This window comes from Aulonocara stuartgranti, assembly GCF_965226115.1.
Source record: "Aulonocara stuartgranti genome assembly, chromosome: 8".
NCBI classification, from domain to species: domain Eukaryota; kingdom Metazoa; phylum Chordata; class Actinopteri; order Cichliformes; family Cichlidae; genus Aulonocara; species Aulonocara stuartgranti.
The window spans coordinates 25,465,358-25,486,933 of NC_138959.1; the positions used below are offsets into that span (position 1 = coordinate 25,465,358).

Consider the following 21,576-nt stretch of genomic DNA (forward strand, 5'->3'; position numbering starts at 1 on the left):
CTAATTTAAACAAAATTTATTACATTTTGTTATTTAGTGTTTCTTACAATAACTACTAAACTTTTTGCCCTGTTTTTGCACAATATGAGATTAGATGTCACATTTACAGGCATTCTCTTTTATCTGGAAACTGACCAGTTATTCTGGCAATAAAAAATCTGTTAATTACAAATCCTCTGAGGACTGTTACACAATAACATATTTATGGGCAGAGATAAATGAGAATTCTGCTGCTGCTTCTGTAAAGTCTATAAAATGTTACACTAAAGGAGAGCAGTTAACGTTATTGTTATTGAAGTTATCTATGTATTTGTGCTGAAATGTGGGAAAAACTCAAATAAACAGAAAGCTTGCATGCTATCTTTGCACTTAACTGTTTCTAGTATTTATCTCTGCTGTTTCTTTTGCACTCTCAAATATGAGAAATGTTTAAATCTGTATTTTCAGTAATCAGTATACAGTATACTTACAACTACTACTCAAAGAAACATGAACTAAACTTAGCACAAAGGACATTTGTGTTTGGCCAATTATGTCTTTCTTGTAACAACGCTTAATGCCAATAAAGCTTATGTAGCAGGATACTTGCTCAGCTGGTGTCTGCTCCAAGTATGCCATGTTTCACTGATCTGAATAGGGTCTGTGCTATAGGGCAACTTCAAGCTGGCAAGTTGCAGCATTACTTGGATCTGCTCATAGCCAGTGTCCGGCCTCATAAGGCTTGTCATGATTCACGGCCAGACCTGTTTGCGCTGGTGTCAGCAACATGTGCACTCTAACCTGAATATGCAGAGGAACATTATGTTTAGCGATGTGTATTTGCGAGTGGAGCTGATGGCATGGCCTGCCTGCAGACTTGACTTTTTGAACACTTGTGGGATCAGCCTGGGCGTGCTGTTCATATCAGAGTGACCAGCACAACTACACTGGCTGACTTGCAGTGAATGCTTGTTGAAGAATGGGATTCTACAGCAGTTTGTGACCAAGGTAGTGAAGAAGAGGTGCAAGGCTGTTGTGGCTGTGTTTGGTTCTTTCATATAAATAGGGTTCAATTGCCAGTATGTCGTGTTTCTTCAGACTTATCACTGGTGGAGAATATCCACCAATCCACATGCTCAACTCTGCTGCTCAACCCAAAAATGCATTTGACTGACAAATGTTGCACCATTTAAGGGGAATAAACCATATAAGATTTCACTGCCATGAAGCATTGTTACAATAATGATGTAATCAAGCCAGTAATCAGATTTTGAGATGACTTTTTCATTTAAAACAAATATACAGGCAAAACCCTGTTTCTTGATTCATATGTGTTTTTTTTTTTCTTTCCAGTAATTTCAAGTGAAGTGAAGCTTCCAGAATGTCCTGTGTGTGGAAATGGTTAAGTCTGTTCTGTGCTCTACAAAACAGTGTCTCATCAGTACAAAAGTATGTACCAAAAAGCATGACAACTCTAAATACATAAGGAAGAATAAATGTAATAATATATTAAACAATATTTTAATATTTTTTCTCTTTCAGTGGTGTCACTTAATTGCAGTAACCCTGACTATGTTACATTTGGAAAAAACGTGACTCTAAATTGTTACATAAATTCAAAAGGGGGCTCAGACTGTAGAGCTCTAAATTATTCCTGGATAAACCAAAATCATACCAAACTCTGTGGCTTGTCACAATACGGCTGTAAATGGGATCCCCCGAATAGCTTGTCAGTGACCATCTTAAATATCCAAAGAGAGGAAAATGTCATAGCTGAAATCGTGTTAAACTGTTGCGTCCACTTACAGAGTGAGTATCTATCAGCATCTTAAAATTTATGTGTTTGAATGAGTGTATGTTTTGTTCAGACATACATAAATTGTATTCAGTGCATCTGTTAGAATAACTGTGTTGTACTTTGTCAGGTGGACCAGCTCCAACACTAGGTCACATCATTAGGCCCGAGGAGTCAACACGCGTGACAACCATTGTACGTTGTGTTTTTGCCTCTGCTGTTGCTGTAGTAATTTTGTATTTCCTGTATAGAACTTACAGGTACAGAGTAAGTGAGAGGACGGTGACATAGACTGCACCAGTCTGTAGCAGAACATAAATGCATATGTTTGCTGTTTGTGAAAGATTCGGCTCATCAGTTACCACAGCTGACTCTGTACATAGAGAATAATTTTTAGAATTCTTTGATGCAGTCTAATATGCATACAATAATAGGATGTGAATAATAAAGCATTCCACGTGACTTTAGTCTCCTGAGTAAAAGGGAAAGACTATGGGTCAAACTTGGGAATGTGAATTTCTTGCCTGATGAATAAACATTTAAGAAAAAATAGGACTGTACCTGTATGTGTTGTAAAACGGAGTCTAATTAATGTCCACAGAGTTGACTTCTCATCCATGTTCTCATTATGTGAAGTGACGAGAAGTTGGATAACCTACTTACTTTGTAAATCCATTGATGTCTGTCCACCTGGACTTCTTCACATAATTCTGATCACAGCTCACAGTAAAAGTCATCCAGCACTTGCTTTAGACTGTGATGGATGATGAAAGGGGATGTCATGGTGGAAACATAAATTCTTATCAATACAGTCCATATTTATACAGTAGACTGAATGAAGCATTGTAAACATGTTATTATGGAAACAATGTAATTCCTCTGAGACAACTCTTCCTCTGTTTCATCTTTTTTTTACCATTTCTTTCTGTGTATATGTGTCATTTGAAAGTGAAAACCATAATGGAAATAGGAATCATAAGAAAATGTACCGTGAAACTGAGAACTGTGAAAAGTGATTAATATCCTGTATGTGCCGCTTGTACAGATTAACTGTAAATCAGACAGTTTTCGTACAATGGAACATCTTTTCAAATAAATTTATGTCAGTAACAAACTCTTCCACATCTTTGATGTTATGTAGCACATATGCACACACCCACGTACAGCTGATAAAATACCAAGAGTCAGTGTCTCATTTCCTCTTTACGCCTCATTTCTCTTTGTCACACTCGTTCATGTTGTAGTCAATCTGTCTGTCAGTCAGAGAGCATATGCACGAGCCTGACTGCATGATGAAAGCCTACTGGTGGAGCTGTGTGCTGGGACTGCTCTGCATGCCTGCGGAGGTAATATTAGACATCAGGAAAGGTGAGTGTGTTTTGGAATTTTTGAATCCACAAAAATTATAAATTTATGTGGGAAAAAATGTTTTTCACAGGTCTCTCTGCAGTCCTGTGAAAAACTAAGTGCACCCTATGATTTAGGAGCTTGCAGAAGCACTTAGGCAGCACTAGCTCGCAGTTATGCTTTGTCTGTGTGATTTTATCAGTCTCTTATGTTCTTTTGGAGAAATTTTGGGCCACTCTTCTTTACAGCACTGCTTCAGTTCACTGAGGTTTGCAGTCATTTGGTCATACACAGCTGTCTTAAGATCTGGCTGCAACATGATTAAGCTGAGTTATTGAACGCCTGGATTCTTTTGCTTCTCGGCCATTCTGTTGTAGATTTGCTGCTGTGCTTCGGATCGTGACACAATTTCAGCCATGCTTTGCTCTTAGACAGGTTGCCTCACATTTGAGTCTTGTTTTAGTACACAAAACAAGATCATTATGTGCTCATTAACTGCAGAGTGCCCAGGTCCTGTGGCTGCAAAACAAGACCAAATCACTACCCCTCCTCCACTATGCTTCACTGTTTACGGTGAGGTGTTCGCACTGATATGCTGTGTTTGGTTTTCTCAGTGTCGTGCATCATGACCAAGGGTCCCCACATTGCTTTAACTCTGTCCAAAGTTCATAGTTCCAGAAGTCTAAACCTAAGCTCTTACGTTTTTTGCCTATTTCTCTGAGCCCTGCATGGTCTGACCCCAGGGTGAATTTATTGGGTTTTCTGCTCCTGGGAAGAAAACCCTGTTTTTTACATAACTGTAGATGTCATTGAAGATGAGTCTGAGTCATCTTTTCCTGTTTGTTTGCAGCTTCATCCTGTTTTGGGCCTCTTAGCAGTGTCTCAAAAAACCCATCATTTAAAAAGGTCTTTTTAAATCACTCTTTACAGTAAATGTAGTGATGCACCAAAAATATGTACGTAGAAGTTAGTTGTCTACAAAAAAAGCCCACTGCAAGTGACATGACTGGAATATGTTGCTGCAGCTAAATCTAGGTTAGGCCACTTTATATACAGTTACTGGGTGTAGTTTGGTTTTGTGGTTACCTTCTGCAGCCCCAACAACTGTACTGAACTGAGCAAATGACGAATTGGATCAAATTGTGCCTTTTCTGCTTTATTGCAATTAAAGTTTATTTGCCAGTGCCCTGTGGTGGAGCTGATGTATAAGGTGTTAAAACAAAACAAAAATTCTGCATAAGTGATTCTTTTAAACGATCCATCTCTCCCTGACAGCTTTCCAAAATCCTTCAGCCATCACTTTCATGAGAGTCAATTCATCTGCTGAAATCGTGTGCACCACATCCTTGGAAAATCCAATGGGGCTGTACATGCATAGGCGTTTCCACAAGGAACAAGATGTTGTGTACCTGGACTTGAATGGATTTTCAGTCACCAAGAATACCACATCTAACAAATTCAAAGGCCGAATAATCATAAGTCCAGCCAAAGAGATCACACAGGAACTTCGTGGGTTCACTTTCCAGTTGTCTTTGCTGGAGCTCGAGGACACAAACTTGTATTACTGCGAGTGGATTTACACGGACGAGAAATTCAACAAGCTGCTCATGACCAGCAACGGCACAGTCATTATCGTCAGAGGTGAAGAGAATTGTGCATTTCAGTATATGCAATCCACTTCCATTAAAAGTGGTGTAACTTTCAATTTAATTGTCTATAACGTGCTTTTTTCTCTCTCACACACAGAGGGTGGCCCAGAGGAACAATGCACAAACTCCATACTGGATCTGACCTTGATTTGCTCTGTCGTCATAGGATTTACTGTCATACTGTCCCTCATCATTGGAGTGCTGATTATGAGGTGCAAACGAGTAAGTGTGAAGTAGATAGACTTGTTGTTAAAAGTCAAGCAAAGAGGATGTGACTGTGTTCGAGTGAAAACGTTTCCTTTGTCTTCCTCCAGTATAAAAAGAAATTCAGACCTGCCGTGCCTGAATTACCACCAAGATCCCAGAGGCCTCGGCAGACCTGCTCTTGCCACCATCACAATGCTTACTTAGTTACATCTCTAAGCATGGATGTCAACACAGACTTCAGGGGTCTCCTGTAATGCTCAGAGACGGTGCAGTGCTAATAATTCAACACGCGGTGATGCACAGTTAATTGCACAGACGGCTTCAGATGGCTGAACTCGTAATCTTTAACCTTTTGCTGTAGTGCATCTCTCTTCCTTTTACAGAAATTTGTGTTTTATCTGCAGTAAAGTGATTGAGCTACCACATCCTGGTTTATGCTTAGTGTTCAGGTGCAATGTGTGAAGAGTGTGGGTGAAAAAAAACTGCAGACCAAGCACTTTTTCCTTTGATTTAGCACACGCTGGCTTTACCTGTTGAGTTTTCAACAGCTTTGTGTTGTTTTGTTCTTTTTTCTTTGTGAATGCTCTAAATGTTTTGAACCATAGTTTTCTACCTGATTTGATGTGTACAATAAATCAAAGATATTTTTAACATTTTGCCATTCCTTTGAAAAATCTTTGTTTTGTTGTATTTGTTTTTTAAATGATAAGAACAACTCAATGGGGCTCAATTCAAAGTACTAGTAAAAGTACAAAAGTATCAAAGCATCAAAATATTCTAGAAGTGAAATAGTGAATAGTATTAGTCAAATAGTGGAAGTACTGATATAACGCAGAAGGATCAGTTTCACAATCCCATACCGTGCATGCATATTGATTTACTGTTGAAAATGATTCTAACTAATTAGCCTAGTAGATGTACCACTGGGTCATTTAGCTCTATTAACACAAATGACTTACTAGTAGAGAAAAAAGAGATGCTTTCAGCTGCTCCCTTGTCATATGGATTGCCACAGCAGCAGGTGCTTCTGCATATTTGATTTGGCAGAGTTTTACAATGGAAGCCACTGACTTTCAACTGTGACTAGGAAACAGCTATGCCTGCAACAAATATGTGAATACATGTGAATTAGTCATGAGATAATCCCAATCCAAATAGTCCACTATGTTCAGGGAAACTGCAGAGGTGGCACTGCTGCCACCTAAAATATGATTAGAAAATGTTTCTTGTCTTTAAAGTGAATAAAGTAAAATACATGGCAGAGTAATCAGGAAACAGAGTAATCAGCAAACAGAGTAATCAGGAAAGTAATCAGGAAAGGGAAACACAGCTGGGACTAATTGGGCAGGATGAGACAAGGGAAGCAAAACAGAATACACTGACATAAGACAAGGACCTTCAACATAAAACAGGAAACACACCAACTGAACTTACAGACTCAGAGATATGAGCTTCACATTATGATAATACTGACACGGTACAGAGGGAACACATGGACAGGGATGACTAGACAGGACACGTGGGACCAGAGCAGGCACAGAGACACAGACTAGACACTGAACAGAAGGAGTATGGAAACCAAAACCTAAGAACTAAACTCTTAACAAGAATTAAACTGAAGCATAGGATAAACGAATCAAAACAGCTCAACTAGTAAATCAGAACATAGACCATAATACAGAATAACACCAGGACACCAGAAACTCAAAATGCTGGGTCAAAATGACCCTGACTCGTGACAATAAGAGTACATTTAAACACCTAAACTTAACTTAATCATTATGCAGAATGGCTATTTTCAGTTAATTAAATAATGTCGGCTAGTTTGACCTATAGTATTGCTATTTATCCGCAAAATAAAAACTAAATGGTAGAAAGGAGATGGGGTGCAAAGCACAGTAGTTACCAAAACAGTGGAGTAGAAGCCGAAAGTAGGATGACACATATACCTACATGAAAAACACATATTTTAGCAAAGTATTTGAGTGAATGTTCTAAGTTACATTGCACTGGTACCTACTAGCATAAAAAAGCTTCAATAAAGCGATTCCGTTTCTCCATTGAAAAAAACAGTTTAAAGCCTTGAACAACCAGCTGCCAGCTATAAGGTAAATCATGACTAAAAATACTTTATTTGGATTTAAAAAAATAAATTTTAAATAAATACATACATACAAAAGTAAAAAGGAAACGTACAAGATTGTGCTTATAATTACTTTTAACGCTGAAGGAACTAATCATCCCATAACCCACTCCAAATCCAAGATTCCACAGCAAATAACTCCCAAATTTATTGAATTTAGTCCTTTTCATTCGCGTAGTAAGGTATTATTATAGTTTTTTTATATTTTTTGTTGTTTGTGTTGTGTATGTGTAATGCTTTGTTCGCCTGGTTTCTTTAACTTCGCGGTCACTAAGTATCCTGTTTCACCAATCACTGTTTCAATATAGTTTTATGGGTAAAATAGTTCCTTTCCGATCCTTTACAAATAACTCATAATTTTTGTTAAGACAAGGTTGAGATAAATACCATCATTTCACAATATCATAGCTTGAAGTAAGTCTGACAGTCACGTGTAAAAGTCAATGGAAGGCGCTAATAAATGTATACTTAACCATGTACGCCGTCATTGTGGAACTTTAATTGTCAATGCCGGTTTCCCACGGACTGTTATGGCCGTAACGCAAGGTACAGCCTTGAAAACAGTTTGTTATGGTAATGATGTTTTACGTGATAAAGTGCATATGTGTAAAATAATTAATCGATATTAGCATTAGCTAGCCATTTGAGGACACGAAGCTTTAAAAATAAATAAATATAAGGAAGAGTAAAGATAAGCGTTTTCCACCTTGGCTTCTGAACTCAGCGCTGCTCAGTGTCCAAAGCTCAGAGGAGAGGCAGCTATGCAGAGCTGGTCACCACGGTCAAGGAAAGCAACGGAGAGGGTTTAAGCGTTTCATGCTTTAAAACGAGGCAGCTCGTCTAAGTCAGGAAGCTATGGGCGCTCATAAACTGCTGTTTTCCGAGCTGAAGCTGTGGACCTCAGGAAGAGGTGGATGGATAGCGCGACTTCACAAAGGTGCGGTAATCAGGAAATGTTTACTCGTAATACACTTGATATTCAGTGTGGACGCGTGCCAGACCCAGAACAAAATTTAGCCAACTTAACGTTCTTATCGGCTGATCTACACACCTGCTTGAAGAAACTTTAACAGGCTGATTTAACTCAGCAGTACTTAATATATCAAGCAACTCTGAGCATCAGTAAAACAAAATACTGTATAACTGCATGCCTTACTCTGCTAGCCTTTCATTAAAACACTGTAGGCTGTAGCTGTACACTACACTGCCTTAGCTTACTGAGACCCTTTAGCTCACTAAGAGGATTTAATTCAAACTAAGGCCTTGCTGTTTTGCTGCAACTCCAATGAGTTAGACGTGAACTTGTCACGTGTTTTTGCAGGCGGCTGTGGAAAGGCTTCATTGTCCTCATGCAGCCCAAAGGTGTGTATTGTCGGAAGCGGTCCAGCAGGTTTCTACACAGCACAGCATCTAATCAAGGTATGGACTGCTTGTTATGACAGACACAGGAGTAATAGTAGGCAATACTGATAAATATCTGAATATGTAGTACTGTGCCAAAGTCTTGAGCCACCCTTGATTTCTTTTTAATGTTCTTCCAATGAGCTGGCCCTTCTTGTCATTTTTAAAGCGGTGTCTTAGTTCAGCAGGCTTTTTAAAGAGTTTTCTTTAAACTCTCATTTTTGGCCCACTTATTATACCTGAACATTTTCAAAAAGTGCTTTTGTTTAAGAAACCACTTAAAAAGGCAGCTAACCCAAGGGATGGGGCAGCAGGGATGTCAGTGTGTGCAGGATGTCCTTAAAAAAAACTGGGCAAAGTGGGGGAAAAAGGAAAAACATATTTACTGGGGGGGGGGAACACATTTACAAAAAAGGAAAGGAAAGCTATGTTCTTAAGAAGCAGTTGTTCTTAACCTACAGTTACCAGGTAACTGTAGGTGAACTCTTAATTTAGTATGCCACAGTGTTTAAATTACACAGCTTGCTGAAGACTGACAGCAGCCTTCCTACTTTCTGTCACAGTGATACCTACAGCAAGCAGGGGTGAGTCTAAAGGGGGGGGGGGGGGGTTGGTAAGGTGTATTAGACCATATTTCTTTCAAGGCTTAAAAAGTTTAGATTAAATTAAATAAATTCTGTTAATTTAATGGTAATTGGTGCTGTTAGACTGGACAGTGACTTATTAAAACATGCACCATCATAGCATTTGTTTTCTGCTCCAGGAAACATTGCATCAGTTCTGAGAATATTGATATCATCTCTTTTCTTCAGTGCAGACACCGCATACTCTTTAAAAAGATTACAGACATGCATATTTACTCACTCACTAGCACACTCAAAGACACACACACACACACATTCATACACTTGTTAAAAAACACATGCACATGAACAAACACCAAATCTACCTCATCCGTGTGATGCAATAGAGTCAGAAATCTTTTTTTTTTCTCCTATCGATGCAAGAAAGCATTTTGAACATTTTGAATTAACTTGGAATATCAACAATAAGACAGAAGAATTTCTTATACAATTTTACAGCTGATGGAATAATAAGTAGAATTCTCAATTACTAAAATAATCAATAGCTGCAGTCCAATTCTAAATGAATTTGCTAATGACTACTAATTTATTGCCCAATAGTTGTGTGTTAATTACATGTTAATTTTTCAATTTGTGTGTGTGTCATTAGTTTCTCCAAATCCGGCCAGCATCCTTTAATGTGAAGTCAAACAAATGAGCGTGCCCCTCCCTGCTTAGTACACAAAACCACTACGCTATCACACACTAACCAAAATATAGCCTTTGAGCTGCCTACTGAGTACATGCTCATACATACGACTGGAAATAACTTGCAGGGTATGCTGTGTCTTTGAGCCCAAGGTTATGTCATTGCAAGCTATGCCCCCCACACACAGCAGCACGATGTGCATTGGCCATGCAGCACTGTGGCTCTTTGATGTTTTTCATGTTGTGTTTGTATGATTTTAAGTTCATATATTAATTGTTGTCTGATTCAGCACAACATACTTTAACTAATATAATATAAAATTATATAATAACCAGTTTCTGATGATTAAAAAAAAATGTAATCAAATTTTAATTTCATACATTTTGTCATTTTTATTTACTTTGTGTTTGTACTTCAGAAAGTTTGTAAAACTGTTGGCACGAGGAAGCTGCATTCGATACATGACAGTAATTAATATTAATATAATGGTGGATGTTCATATTTGTCAAGCTTCAAATAAGAGTTTAGTGTGTGTGCAAATAAATGGCTCAGTGGCTGTCTAGAACCAACCACAAGAGCAATAATGTAAAGTAATAATTCTCTGTATGACTTTATGTGGTTTACATCATTGTGGAGGAACCGAAGCAGTGAAACAGTTCGTCAGTTCATTAAGGTTTATACATATTTGTTGTAAGGTCCCAACATACTTTTCAGTCAGTGTTACTGATTAGTCCAGTGTTACAATGGACTAATCAGTCCATTGTAACACTTTGATTCTTTTCCTTTTCAACCGTTCAATTGAAGGTTTTCTGGTGCACGTGTGATCATTGTCCCGTTGTGTGACCTAATTTTGGTCAAGCTTTAGCTGATGGACAGACAGCTTCACATTTGACTAAAGAACACTTTGTCATACAGAGGAGTTCATAAGTGACTCATTTATGGCAAGGTGGCTGCAAATCAAACCTAAATCATCACCCCTCCACAGGCTGTGAGGCTCCTGAACTCTCTGCCCCCCTCTCACGGACAATAACCATATCCAACTTCTTAATAGCAATGAACTGGTCTGCATTGGTGCATCATATCTTTATTCTCTTCCCCCTCCTGCCCCCCCCCCTCTTTCTTAAATAGATAACTATCATATCTGATATCATATCTCACAGTACAATAATATTGAATGGGTTGCATTGTTGTATTTTGTCATGTTTCTCAGGTCTTTGTCTGAATTTCTACGAACATTATTGCTAAGGATTGTCTTATTGCATTGGAGTCACACTGGGTTAAATATGTACACTTGGGTTTTAAGGGGTATTTATTATTTTCTTCTTTTTTTTGGGTTGTATGGAAGCCCCAAACGCAATTTCATTGTTCTTGACAATGACAATAAATAAATAAATACAAAAAAATACTCCACCACCAACTTAACAGTTGGTTTGAGGTCTTTGTGCTGAGACCCTGTGGTTGTTTGGCTTTCACCAAACATCACACCATGCATTAATGCCAAGCATCTACACTTTGACCTCATCTTTCCAAAGGATCTTATTCCAGACGTCCTGTGGTTGATTTTCTAAGCCCTGCTGCTGTGTTCTTTTTAGAGAGATGACACGAACAAGCAATCCTTTTTGGTTTGTTTAAAAAAATTATTTAGATTATTTAATTTTTAGTGGTTTTATTGGTTTTGAGGATTTTTATTTTTGGGCTGTGTTGAAAATATTTCAAGACTAAAACTAAAGATATTCCAGTTAGTTTTGTAACCACACAATATTTGTTTCTGTTTTTTCTAAAGCCTTTATTAACGGTTCACTTTAAGCTTTACGCATTATATTTTGGATTTTGTTTCTGTTTTTTCTCTCAGGCTCGCCAAGATGTTGAGGTGGACATTTATGAGCGTCTGCCTGTCCCCTTTGGCCTGGTCAGGTTCGGAGTGGCCCCAGATCATCCTGAAGTCAAGGTGTCTGCCTCTAATAGATTTTAAAGAACAGATAATTGCCTCAAACCATTTTCTGTATATTACCTGTTTTTAAGCAAAAAGGACAAAAAAGATTCATTTAATTAGTCCAGTTTCTCCTCAGTAGTTCTAACACCAGATGCAGTGAAAATCTTTTAACACAGGGATTAGTTTTGTTTTGGAAAAAGAAACTCTTCAGACAAACCCGTTTCTTAAAGTCTGTTTAGTTTCGCCAGACTGTGTAACGACCTGTGGTACCGTTAATGGAAAATTAAAAACCAGTCAGTGGTTAATGCAGACCAGTCAAACAGAAAGAGACACGTTAGATAAGTCTGTCAGTGAAGTGAAATTCCATTAGAAGTGTGAATAACATCACAGTGAACGGGTGTTATCACGTTTATGTCTGAGGTTGAATGCAGTGTTTGAAGCTCGCTATATTTCCATGTCATCACACCCAACTCATTAAAATGTAACCGAACAACAAAAGCAATATTATGCAACCCTCAACAGGACACATATCCCAACATGCTGGCAAATATAATGACAGATAAATACTGGTAATAATGAGACCTATCTGCTTTGTTTCCCACAACCAATAATGTCACCTTTGCATGTCTGATATAATCGTGGTTAGAGATGTGGTTAGCCTAGCTCAGCAGAAATACTACTTTGAAAGTAATACACCAAGACTTTTAAATCACTAGTGTGTCTTCTTTGTTCAGTCAATACTGAGGCAAAACATGCGAAAACAACAACAAGGTTCTTTTCGGTGACGTGCAACCATTTCTTGTGAAGCAGCAGTTGATTTCATCTTTAAAGCACATGAGTGAGTGCATGAATCGATCTAGTCTGGTCTGATATTTCTGCTGAGCTGTTCCCTGCTTTTAATTCCACTAATCATAAAGGTAAGAGAGCGGTGGGCCAATAGTGTAGTGGTGTACACATTTGGAAAAGATCCCCAGTTTGATCCCAGTAGACACAAATCTATTGGGGGTTGGGTCAGGAAGGGGTACCCAGCATAAAAATCTACCAAATCATGTGGAGCGAACCCATGTGAACAAGATAGCAGCCAAAAGTATTTGTTTGAATGTAATAAGATAAGATAAACCTTTTTTAATCCCACACGTGGGAAATTTTCTGCTCACGGCAAAAAGTACAATTAAAGAAAAGTAAGATTTAAGAAAAACGCGACAGAATAGGAGAAGATAAAATAGAATAACATACTGTACAAAACAGAATAAAATGCTCTGTCATAGTAGGAAAAATTGCACTTGGTACTATTGCACATCAGGGAAACGGGGCGAAAGTTACAGCTGTGTATCGATGCATGTGTGTGTGTCTGTCTCCACGTATGTGGTTATCTGTAGAGGCGATGTTGTAGAGACAATTTCAAGCTCAGTCTTGCTCTTTCTGGTAGTTTTGTTTGTTTTTGTTCCTGATCCCAAATCTTAACATCAGATTTTTCTCAGAAGCAACATTGGCTCCATAAGCATTATTGAGAGTTCAAAAAAATGTTATTGTAGTTGTTAAAGCAGTCACACGGACAACTCAAGAATGTAATAATAATTAAAACTGGGTTCCACATTCATCTATGAAGCAAATTCAAGTCCTGGAGAAGGCACAAATATATTGAAGGTTGCCTTTAATGCATTAAAATTTTGCTTATCAAAAGATGAATTTGTGTTTTTGCTTAAAGCTGTTTCTTAAAGTCTTTATTAAATATATGCAGCATCATACAGCAGCAGGATCCATATGAGCAGCTCCATTAAGGCGCCTATATTCAGACAGGATTATCATTACTGTCTAAGTAGCCTCTGAACAACCACAAATGTCTAAAGTTAAATGAATTATTGGTATTTGTGAATTTTCAATATCACTTCTCACAGATTGTTTGGTCCTTCCATCATTATTATTTTTAATATTATACAAACATTTCATCGCCAACATCAGCCTTTTGTCTCCTGAAATCTTCCGATGACTGTTCACCCAAATGAAAGTATATTATTGTGTATTTATTATGAAATATAACTGGCATTTAAAAATTACAGTGAGGATAATTAACATAGTCCCATCTACCATGTTTTCTCTTCCATATCTCAGTGCAGCTGGGAGGTGAAAGGTGGCAACCTCTGCACTCATTGAGCTGTGCTCTTATTACAGTCTGAGTCTAAAGTTCAATTCAGTTTTATTTATATAGTCATCAGTCAGTTTCCTGCACTTTGTCAGCAAACAGTGAAGTGAAGGAAATCCATTTTTCCTCCAGCCCTTCTATCGTGAAGACGTTAGAACTTCTTTATGAACTCTTTGTTCTTACAACATGCAAATAATGGGCTCTGTGATCTGTTCTGTACTTGTTTGTAAATGCAGGTGAACACTTTGAACTGAAACTAACATGACGTAATTTTGCTGGCTTTTGTATCTGGCATAGTTATTAAGGCATCGTCTCCAGAAATAGATAATAACACTGTAAATAAATGCACTGCAGCATTAAAAACTAGACCTGCATGTGTGAACACAGATGTCTGCTCGCGCCGGGTCTCTAATTACACAGATGTGTAAAAAGCAGGTGCTGGCGTGTCGAATTCACGGAGAGAGTGTGGACGTCATGCGTCTTATCTCCTGCCAAACTCTTTTGAGGCTGCGCCCTCACTTCAGCCAGAGTGTTCAGAGAACTGAGAGCGAATCTGAAGCAGGCTATCTCATCCTGTGTGCTACATAAGAAAGGCCAATACTGCACTCAAATCTGAGTTCTTGTGTGAATGTGGACACAGTAATGTATACTTCATTTATTAAAGGGAATTAGTTTTCCCAAATAAGTCTAATAAGGGTTTGAGCACCACTACAGGAGCTATAAAACTATAAGACAAGAACAAGAAACCTTCACAAAGTGGAATATAGTGAAGTTTTATGTAAATATTCTTAAATCAGAGTTTACCCCAACAAACTTTAGTCATCTGCTGTCCTGAGGTCATTAACCACTGGATAGAGAATTACTCCCATAATAGGTGGAGTTGAAATACAGATGGAGAGTCCAGCTTGCTAACTTAAATTTTACCGATTCTTGTCCTCAGAACGTCATCAACACATTCACGCAAACGGCCAAGCATTCACGCTGCAGTTTCTATGGCAATGTGAACGTAGGCAAGAATGTGAGCATCACCGAGCTGCAGCAAGCCTACCACGCTGTCGTACTGGTAAGGATGTGAAAGCCCACTGCGGCTCCTTCACCTTAAACGTGTGAAAAATAATCATCTGTTTCTGTTGAACTCTGTAAATTGTGCGACAGAGTTATGGTGCAGAGGGAAACCGGAGCATGGGAGTACCGGGCGAAGACTTGGCTGGTGTGTACTCTGCCAAAGACTTTGTGGGCTGGTACAACGGACTCCCCAGCTGTCGAGAGGTAAGACTTCCAAGTAAGTGTTTCACATAGACACACAAGATGTTTCCATCCATCAAAAAGAGCCTCAACAAAGTTAGATCATTTCACAAGAAAAACCGTCAGGTGAAACTGCTTCTCTGTCTCATCTGTTCGATTTCTTTCTTCAGCTGAGTCCAGACCTGAGCTGTGAAACAGCAGTCATATTGGGACAAGGCAACGTGGCCTTGGATGTAGCAAGAATTCTGCTATCTCCCATCGACATTTTAAAGGCGAGTTGGTTATCAGTAAATTTATAACAAAAGAAACAAAAACAGTAAGAGCAGACATGTTTCAGTCAGCAAGTCTTGAGTGCTCTGAGATGTATGAAAGAACCGCTTAAGCTGAGGAATTTTATCTGCTTAAATAATCACAAATGTTTTGTTTGTCTGTTAGGCATGAAAAGCAAAAACACCGTTGCTGAAACCTCAAAAATATTTTTGTTTTTCATCGCATCAGCGTGAAGCCAAATGGAGAAATGTTGTGTCTTTATCTGTTGTTGTTTCAGAATGCAAAACTAAACTAAACTGAACAGAAAATCATCAATAGATGAAGATAAGATAAGAAATAGTGCTACAGAGTAGTTTCACTAGTTTTGACAAGTAAAGTTTGACCTTTCTAGTTTCCTGATCACAGTCCTCCACCTGACACTAAGAATTAATGGGCAAACGTGACTGAAGAAGAACATGAGGGGAAAGTAAGAGCCCCTAAAAAGGCTGGTAGGTTATGTAAAATGTATTATTGTAGGGTCGTGCACCTTGAGAAGTCAGAATGTTTTCAAATAGTGAAGATATTTTCTTTACCATGAGACAAATACATGACTTTGTTAATAATTACAGTTGGTTTCCTTTTAAACCTTGGGACCTGTACTAATAGCAGCTTCTGACCCGCTCGGGCTCAGTTTAAGTACACATGGTTTGGCTTTTTAAGCTAGCATCTCTGAGCCTGCATGACATCATAGGATGTACAGGAGGTAACCACAGGAAGCTTTTAGGGCTGAGAAACACAGCTAACGTCTTTTAAAATGTCTAACTGAACTAACAGTCTCTGAGAAAAGTCAACTTTAGTGGAGTCATTTTCATCAGCTTCAAGTTTCTCTGATGTGTCATTTCATACAAAAGCACCACTGATAACCACAAAATTAAAGGTCAAAGATGACAGTGACCTTTTGTACTTGACTGGTAGATGTAGGACACCATGGTGTCAGTTATAATAGTGAAGTTTGATTTGTTTTGTTTGGAATAAATAAGTGATGAGCTGCTTTGTCAGACTAAAGTGGGGAAATTGGGCATACAAATATCAAAAGGTGATACAAGAGCTCACATACATTTGTTGGACTAAGACACAGTTCCTGTAGTTTTGCCTCTGTGTACCAATAAAGTGGATTTTAAATGAAATGATGTATATGAAGCATACCATAATATTTGTTATATACTCTACCGAGGGAGCATTATTGAATGGGAATGTATGGCTGCCAGTGGAACAGGATCGCTAAGGTTTATCGATGACTTGACTGCTCAGTCAGTCAAATTCTGCAAATTGGTCGGCACTTCACAAGTGAAGCCCAAAGCATAATCCAAAAGAAAAACAAAAAGAAAAAAGGCCCTGGCAGTGCATCTCAAGAGAGGAAGCGCAGCATTTGGTGATGTCTGTTGGTTCTAAACTGCAGGCAGTCATCAAATGTAAAGAAGTTACATGCTGAATTAAAATCAATCACATATTGACTGATTGTTTTTAAAATGTGTCTGTACGCCTGTGATGGTGCAAAATTACAAAAGTTGGGTATTTGTCCAAGAAATTGTGAGTCAAACTTCCTGTGTTAACCAGCAATATGAGCTAACAATAAATAGAAATCAAATCACTTGGGGAAAAAAAATCTCTCTAAGCTGTTCAGTTTTCCAGCTGAAAATGTAATTTACTTGTCAAACTTTTTCTGCAGAAAACTGACATCACACAACCAACACTGGAGGCTCTGGCAGAGAGCCAGGTCCGCAGGGTGCTGATAGTTGGCAGGAGAGGACCCATTCAGATCGCTTGCACAATCAAGGTGTGTGTCGGACAGAAAAGACAACAAGAGGAAAGAATAATATGTTCTCTAGTGCCTCTTCCTCAGGTCACCATTCATCTCCACGCCGCATCTTCCAAAACCTGTTTCTTAACACCACAGACACGCAGAATATTATTAGAAGGCTTTATTTTAATCCATTGGAGTGGTACAAACTGCACTTTTTAGCCACTGTGCAAGTGTTAACCAACTGTTTTATCTGCATCTTTGCCTAATGCTTATTGATAATTTTAGCCGTTTTTAGCATTTTCTTAAATGACCTGTTTACGTGTTAGCTTTGGCTTGCTTTTTTAATTCCACTTCATTTTGGGGTAAAAAAATTCAACAATTTAACTATTAAAAGTTACTACAGCTGGGTCCAAGAGTAAAGAATAAAAATATGGAAAATATAATAGTCGCTTTAAGAGTTCCCACATATGAGAGAAAGCCAGAGCACTTTCATGCACACTTGGTCAGTGACCTTGTAATGTTACTGCTGAGGTTGGTAGAAAATGTGTCCTCTGCAGGGAGTAGCTTTATCTTGTAGTTTAAAGTGAAAAAAACAAGACCAACATCACATTATTTTCTTTTCTGCTTATATTATTTGAACTATTCTTCAGTCTTTCAGTGTCACCCTGAAAAATCAGAGGTTCGTCCTGTAAAATGAACAGTTTGGTTGTTGTTGCCAGACTGTTTCAAACTTGTCTGATCATCACCCCTCTTAATATGTTCGCTGTCATTGTTGGTACTGCAGTAAATATAATTTCACTAGAATTTTACCAAAAGAGATTCTCCATGTTTTTAATGATGCTTTAATTTGGCCCAGTGAACCATAACATATGCTCCTTTTCTACAGGAGGTCAGAGAAATGGTGAACCTGCCGGACACCAGGCCGGACATGGTGGCGGCTGATTTTGATGGAGTCAAAGAGGCTCTTAAAGGTGAGACCACATGCAGCTTTATCTTCATGCTTTCCCCTCTAACTGACCTGCTGTGTTTTTAAAGCCAATAAATGTTTACATAGTTTCGTCTGCCTTTAAGATCTGTAAATTTCAGTGTTTTTAGTTTTTCTGGTGCAGCTGGAAAAGATGCCTGGTGTTTTTAAGTGAGCAGTGAAAACATGTTAGATATCTACATGTGCATGTAACACATGTTCAGACTGCTGAAAGCGCCATCAGGAAGGAAGAAAGGTAAGCTGTGGTTAACAACAGCATACCCAGCTGAGACGTATAGCTTATACATACTGTGAGGTGAATGGAAACTGCCAACCTGCCCAGACTGCTGCTGCTGCTGCTGCTGGCTTTAGTTTGAAAGATTTTCTGTTGTTGTGTGGGAACCTGCAGGTTAGGGTGCAAAACAGAATTGTGCAACAACCCCCCCCCCCCTAAGCTGGCCTCGTCCTTGCCAGAGAAATGCTGCTGGCCTCTTTGATGATGGCAGGCACTCTCAGATTTATAACGATAACCTTGACTCTGGTCACAGATTGCTAAAATAACCCTGAGCGTATGTTTCGTTTTAGTGATAAATAGCAGTGAAGGATGGTAAAAGAAGCTGGCTATGTTTATCTGTGTTGTAATCGTGCCTGCTGAGCTTGCATTACTGGAGTGACAAGTCTGTGGTCGCAGCAGCACATCAGAACTTTGCAGTTACAGGAAATTTATAAAGACCAGTTCCTTAAAGCCATTTCTAATGTGTTCATATGTGCACATACAAGGTGCATGCACAGCAACACTCACATATCACTTACTGAAAGACCACATGCACACTTGTATGTAAAAAAAAAAACACAAAAAAAACACATGCATTCACAGCCATATACTAGTCATGAGACCACAGCATGTGTCCATAAAGTTCCCAAGTATAAGAGTAGCTGCTAGTGACAAAATTCTAAGAAGATTGTTAAAATTATGGAGTTTTGTTGGAATTTCCTTTAAAAATCAAAAGACTAAGTAAGGAGAAAGATAAAAGTTATTCACAAAGCATCTTATCCCTTAAGATGAAAACAAGTATAGGAGTGGAGATGGGGACTAGTGTTTCCTAAGGAGAGGGAAGAAATGGTACAAAGTACAGAGCATTGATTGGTCACGTCTCTCAGGTGCCGTGTCAGGTTTCTTAAGGATATGATTTTCGGATTCAGTTCATCTGCTGTAGATTGATAAGTTGAACGGCAGCCAATGTTCAAAGAAAAACTTTGAAAGACCTTCAGAAAGGCTCTTTAGAATGTACAAGAAGGTCCTGGCTCCATGGAAGCAAAATATAAAGACATAAGGGATGATCAAGACTTTTGCACAGCACTGTATATGTTGTTTTCACAACCTATTCTATCCAAAAATAATAATTGGAAGATTAAAAATTTGGACGTTATAAATGCAAGCAAAGCAGGGCAATTTTAAGCTGAAGTATCTCTGCTGTGTCAGACTTGCCGAGGCCCAGAAAGCGTCTGACAGAGCTGATGCTGAAGACGGCCCTGGAGGTACCCGGAGAAAAGGAGCAGGAGAGACGGAGCAAGGCCTCCCGCACCTGGGGCTTTCGATTCTTCCGGAGCCCCGTGGAAGTTTTGGCCGAACCCGGCCACAGCAGAATAGCTGGCATCCGACTGGCGATCAACAAGCTGGAGGTTAGCAGGATTTGGTTTTCCAAAAGTGCCTGTCACTGTGCTGCTGCTCCTTTTAAAGCAGATATCCTCTCTGTGAGCAGGGTTCAGGTGACGGAGCCCAGGCTGTGCTCACAGGAGAAGTGGAGGACGTGCCCTGCGGCCTGGTCGTCAGCAGTATCGGCTACAAGAGCCTGCCCATTGATCCGTCAGTGCCTTTTGACTCCCGCAAAGCCATCGTTCCAAACACCATGGGCCGCGTTAAACAGGCTGCAGGTACCCTGTAAACACTCTAAAGAACAAGCATTATATTATATTTTATTACTTCAATAATATTTAATGATTCGATTTTTCTTTGTAGGTCTGTACTGTAGCGGCTGGCTTAAAACAGGCCCCACAGGTGTCATAGCTACCACTATGAACAATAGCTTTGACACTGCACGATCCATTTTGGAGGACATGGACTCGGGAACGTTGGATATGTCTGCCGCTAAGCCTGGATCACAAAGCATTAGTGCTCTGCTGGAAAAGAGAGGTATAAAAATGTTAGTTTGTCATTCACAATACATCCTATAACTGTGCTCTCGACGTGTGCTGCTATTCTATGAGCCAGTATAGAGTCATGAAAGTAAATGTGCGTGGACCAAAAACAGTTGGACTAAAAACAAGGGAAAATGAACTCAATGCTGGAACAGTCACCAAAAAGTCGGGCTGTAGAGATTCTGTTTGAAGTGACTGTTTGTGTTTATTGTGAAGTTCATTAAATGATTACATAAGAAGTAAAATGACGAAGAGCAAAAAAAAAACAAAAAAAAAAACAAAGATGCAAAGAGATTTGAAAGAGAAAATTACAAAACAAAACTAGCAATAAATCCTGCATGCCACCAAAACATTTGCTACGGAGAGCCATAAATCAGTAGCAACAGCAGCAGTGAGGTATGTCGTCATCATCTCAGTGCACACAGTGACCCGTCTGTATAATCCTGTTCTCTGAAGTTGCCACTAAGCCACAGCCAAATGTGATTTTTCTCTTCTGTAGGAGTGAAACCAGTGACTTTTTCAGACTGGGAGAAGATTGACAATGTGGAAATGAAAAGAGGTGAATCCCGTGGGAAACCCAGAGAAAAGCTACTGACTGTGGAGGAAATGCTGCACGTGACTTGGACATGAAAGAATGAAACCGTTTTCATGTGAACAGGCAATGCTACCTAAAAAATGACTGCACTTGTCTTTAGGGATCTCACTGATTGATCACACAATAAAAATGACTATTTGAACTCCTTAACATGGATTTAATTCATATTGTATACATGGCACTACTAGGAACTGTTATTTGCTACAGTGTAATTTAGTTACCTTGTTACCAATACAACACACTGACTGAAAACAACAAGGACTGAAAACCTGCTGCGCTCAAGACCAAACTATAATGGGTACGATTTTTATGGAAGTTGTACACTGTAATGTACCGTTAACTAAAAACTATGTGGCAACATTTTTTTGCACTTTTATATAATATCATTGAACATCTTAAATCTGTATTTGAGGAAATAAAATGACGTCTATCCTTTGATTCCTGTCCTCAGAGCTTCAATTGTTACTGCTGGGATCCATCGTTAGGTCCACAAGTGTTTGAAAATGTTTTGGCACTACTTTCAAGCAGAGTTGCAGTCTTACACGCTTCTCTGCAGCTTCTCTCCTCCTGCTACCCCCCCAAAAACCCATCTCCATAGAGACTGTGTCAGCTTCCAAAAAGACAAAAAACAAACTAAAAACCAGCAACAAA

General features: G+C 38.9%; 2 protein-coding genes across 3 annotated transcripts; both read left to right on the forward strand.

Annotated features, from left to right (window-relative positions):
• Positions 1-1,332: 1,332 nt before the first annotated feature.
• Positions 1,333-5,628, forward strand: LOC309712876 (uncharacterized protein). The gene is made up of 6 exons (XM_082544042.1): positions 1,333-1,428; positions 1,522-1,788; positions 1,905-3,142; positions 4,397-4,762; positions 4,868-4,992; positions 5,085-5,628. The coding sequence occupies exons 3-6, from the start codon at positions 3,046-3,048 to the stop codon at positions 5,229-5,231; spliced, it is 735 nt and encodes a 244-aa protein (XP_082400168.1). The 5' UTR covers positions 1,333-1,428; positions 1,522-1,788; positions 1,905-3,045; the 3' UTR covers positions 5,232-5,628.
• A 1,983-nt stretch (positions 5,629-7,611) lies between these two features.
• Positions 7,612-21,363, forward strand: fdxr (ferredoxin reductase). Of its 2 annotated transcripts, none has more exons than XM_082543068.1 (12): positions 7,612-7,666; positions 8,442-8,539; positions 11,646-11,741; positions 14,810-14,932; positions 15,025-15,138; positions 15,285-15,386; positions 17,093-17,200; positions 18,054-18,138; positions 19,615-19,814; positions 19,895-20,066; positions 20,152-20,325; positions 20,830-21,363. In XM_082543068.1, exons 1-12 carry the CDS (start codon positions 7,651-7,653, stop codon positions 20,958-20,960), a joined length of 1,419 nt encoding a protein of 472 aa, XP_082399194.1. In that variant the 5' UTR covers positions 7,612-7,650; the 3' UTR covers positions 20,961-21,363. The 2 variants fall into 2 exon arrangements, with proteins under 2 accessions (XP_082399194.1, XP_082399195.1); XM_082543069.1 differs by lacking the exon at positions 7,612-7,666 and adding an exon at positions 7,673-8,057.
• The last annotated feature ends 213 nt before the right edge of the window (positions 21,364-21,576 follow it).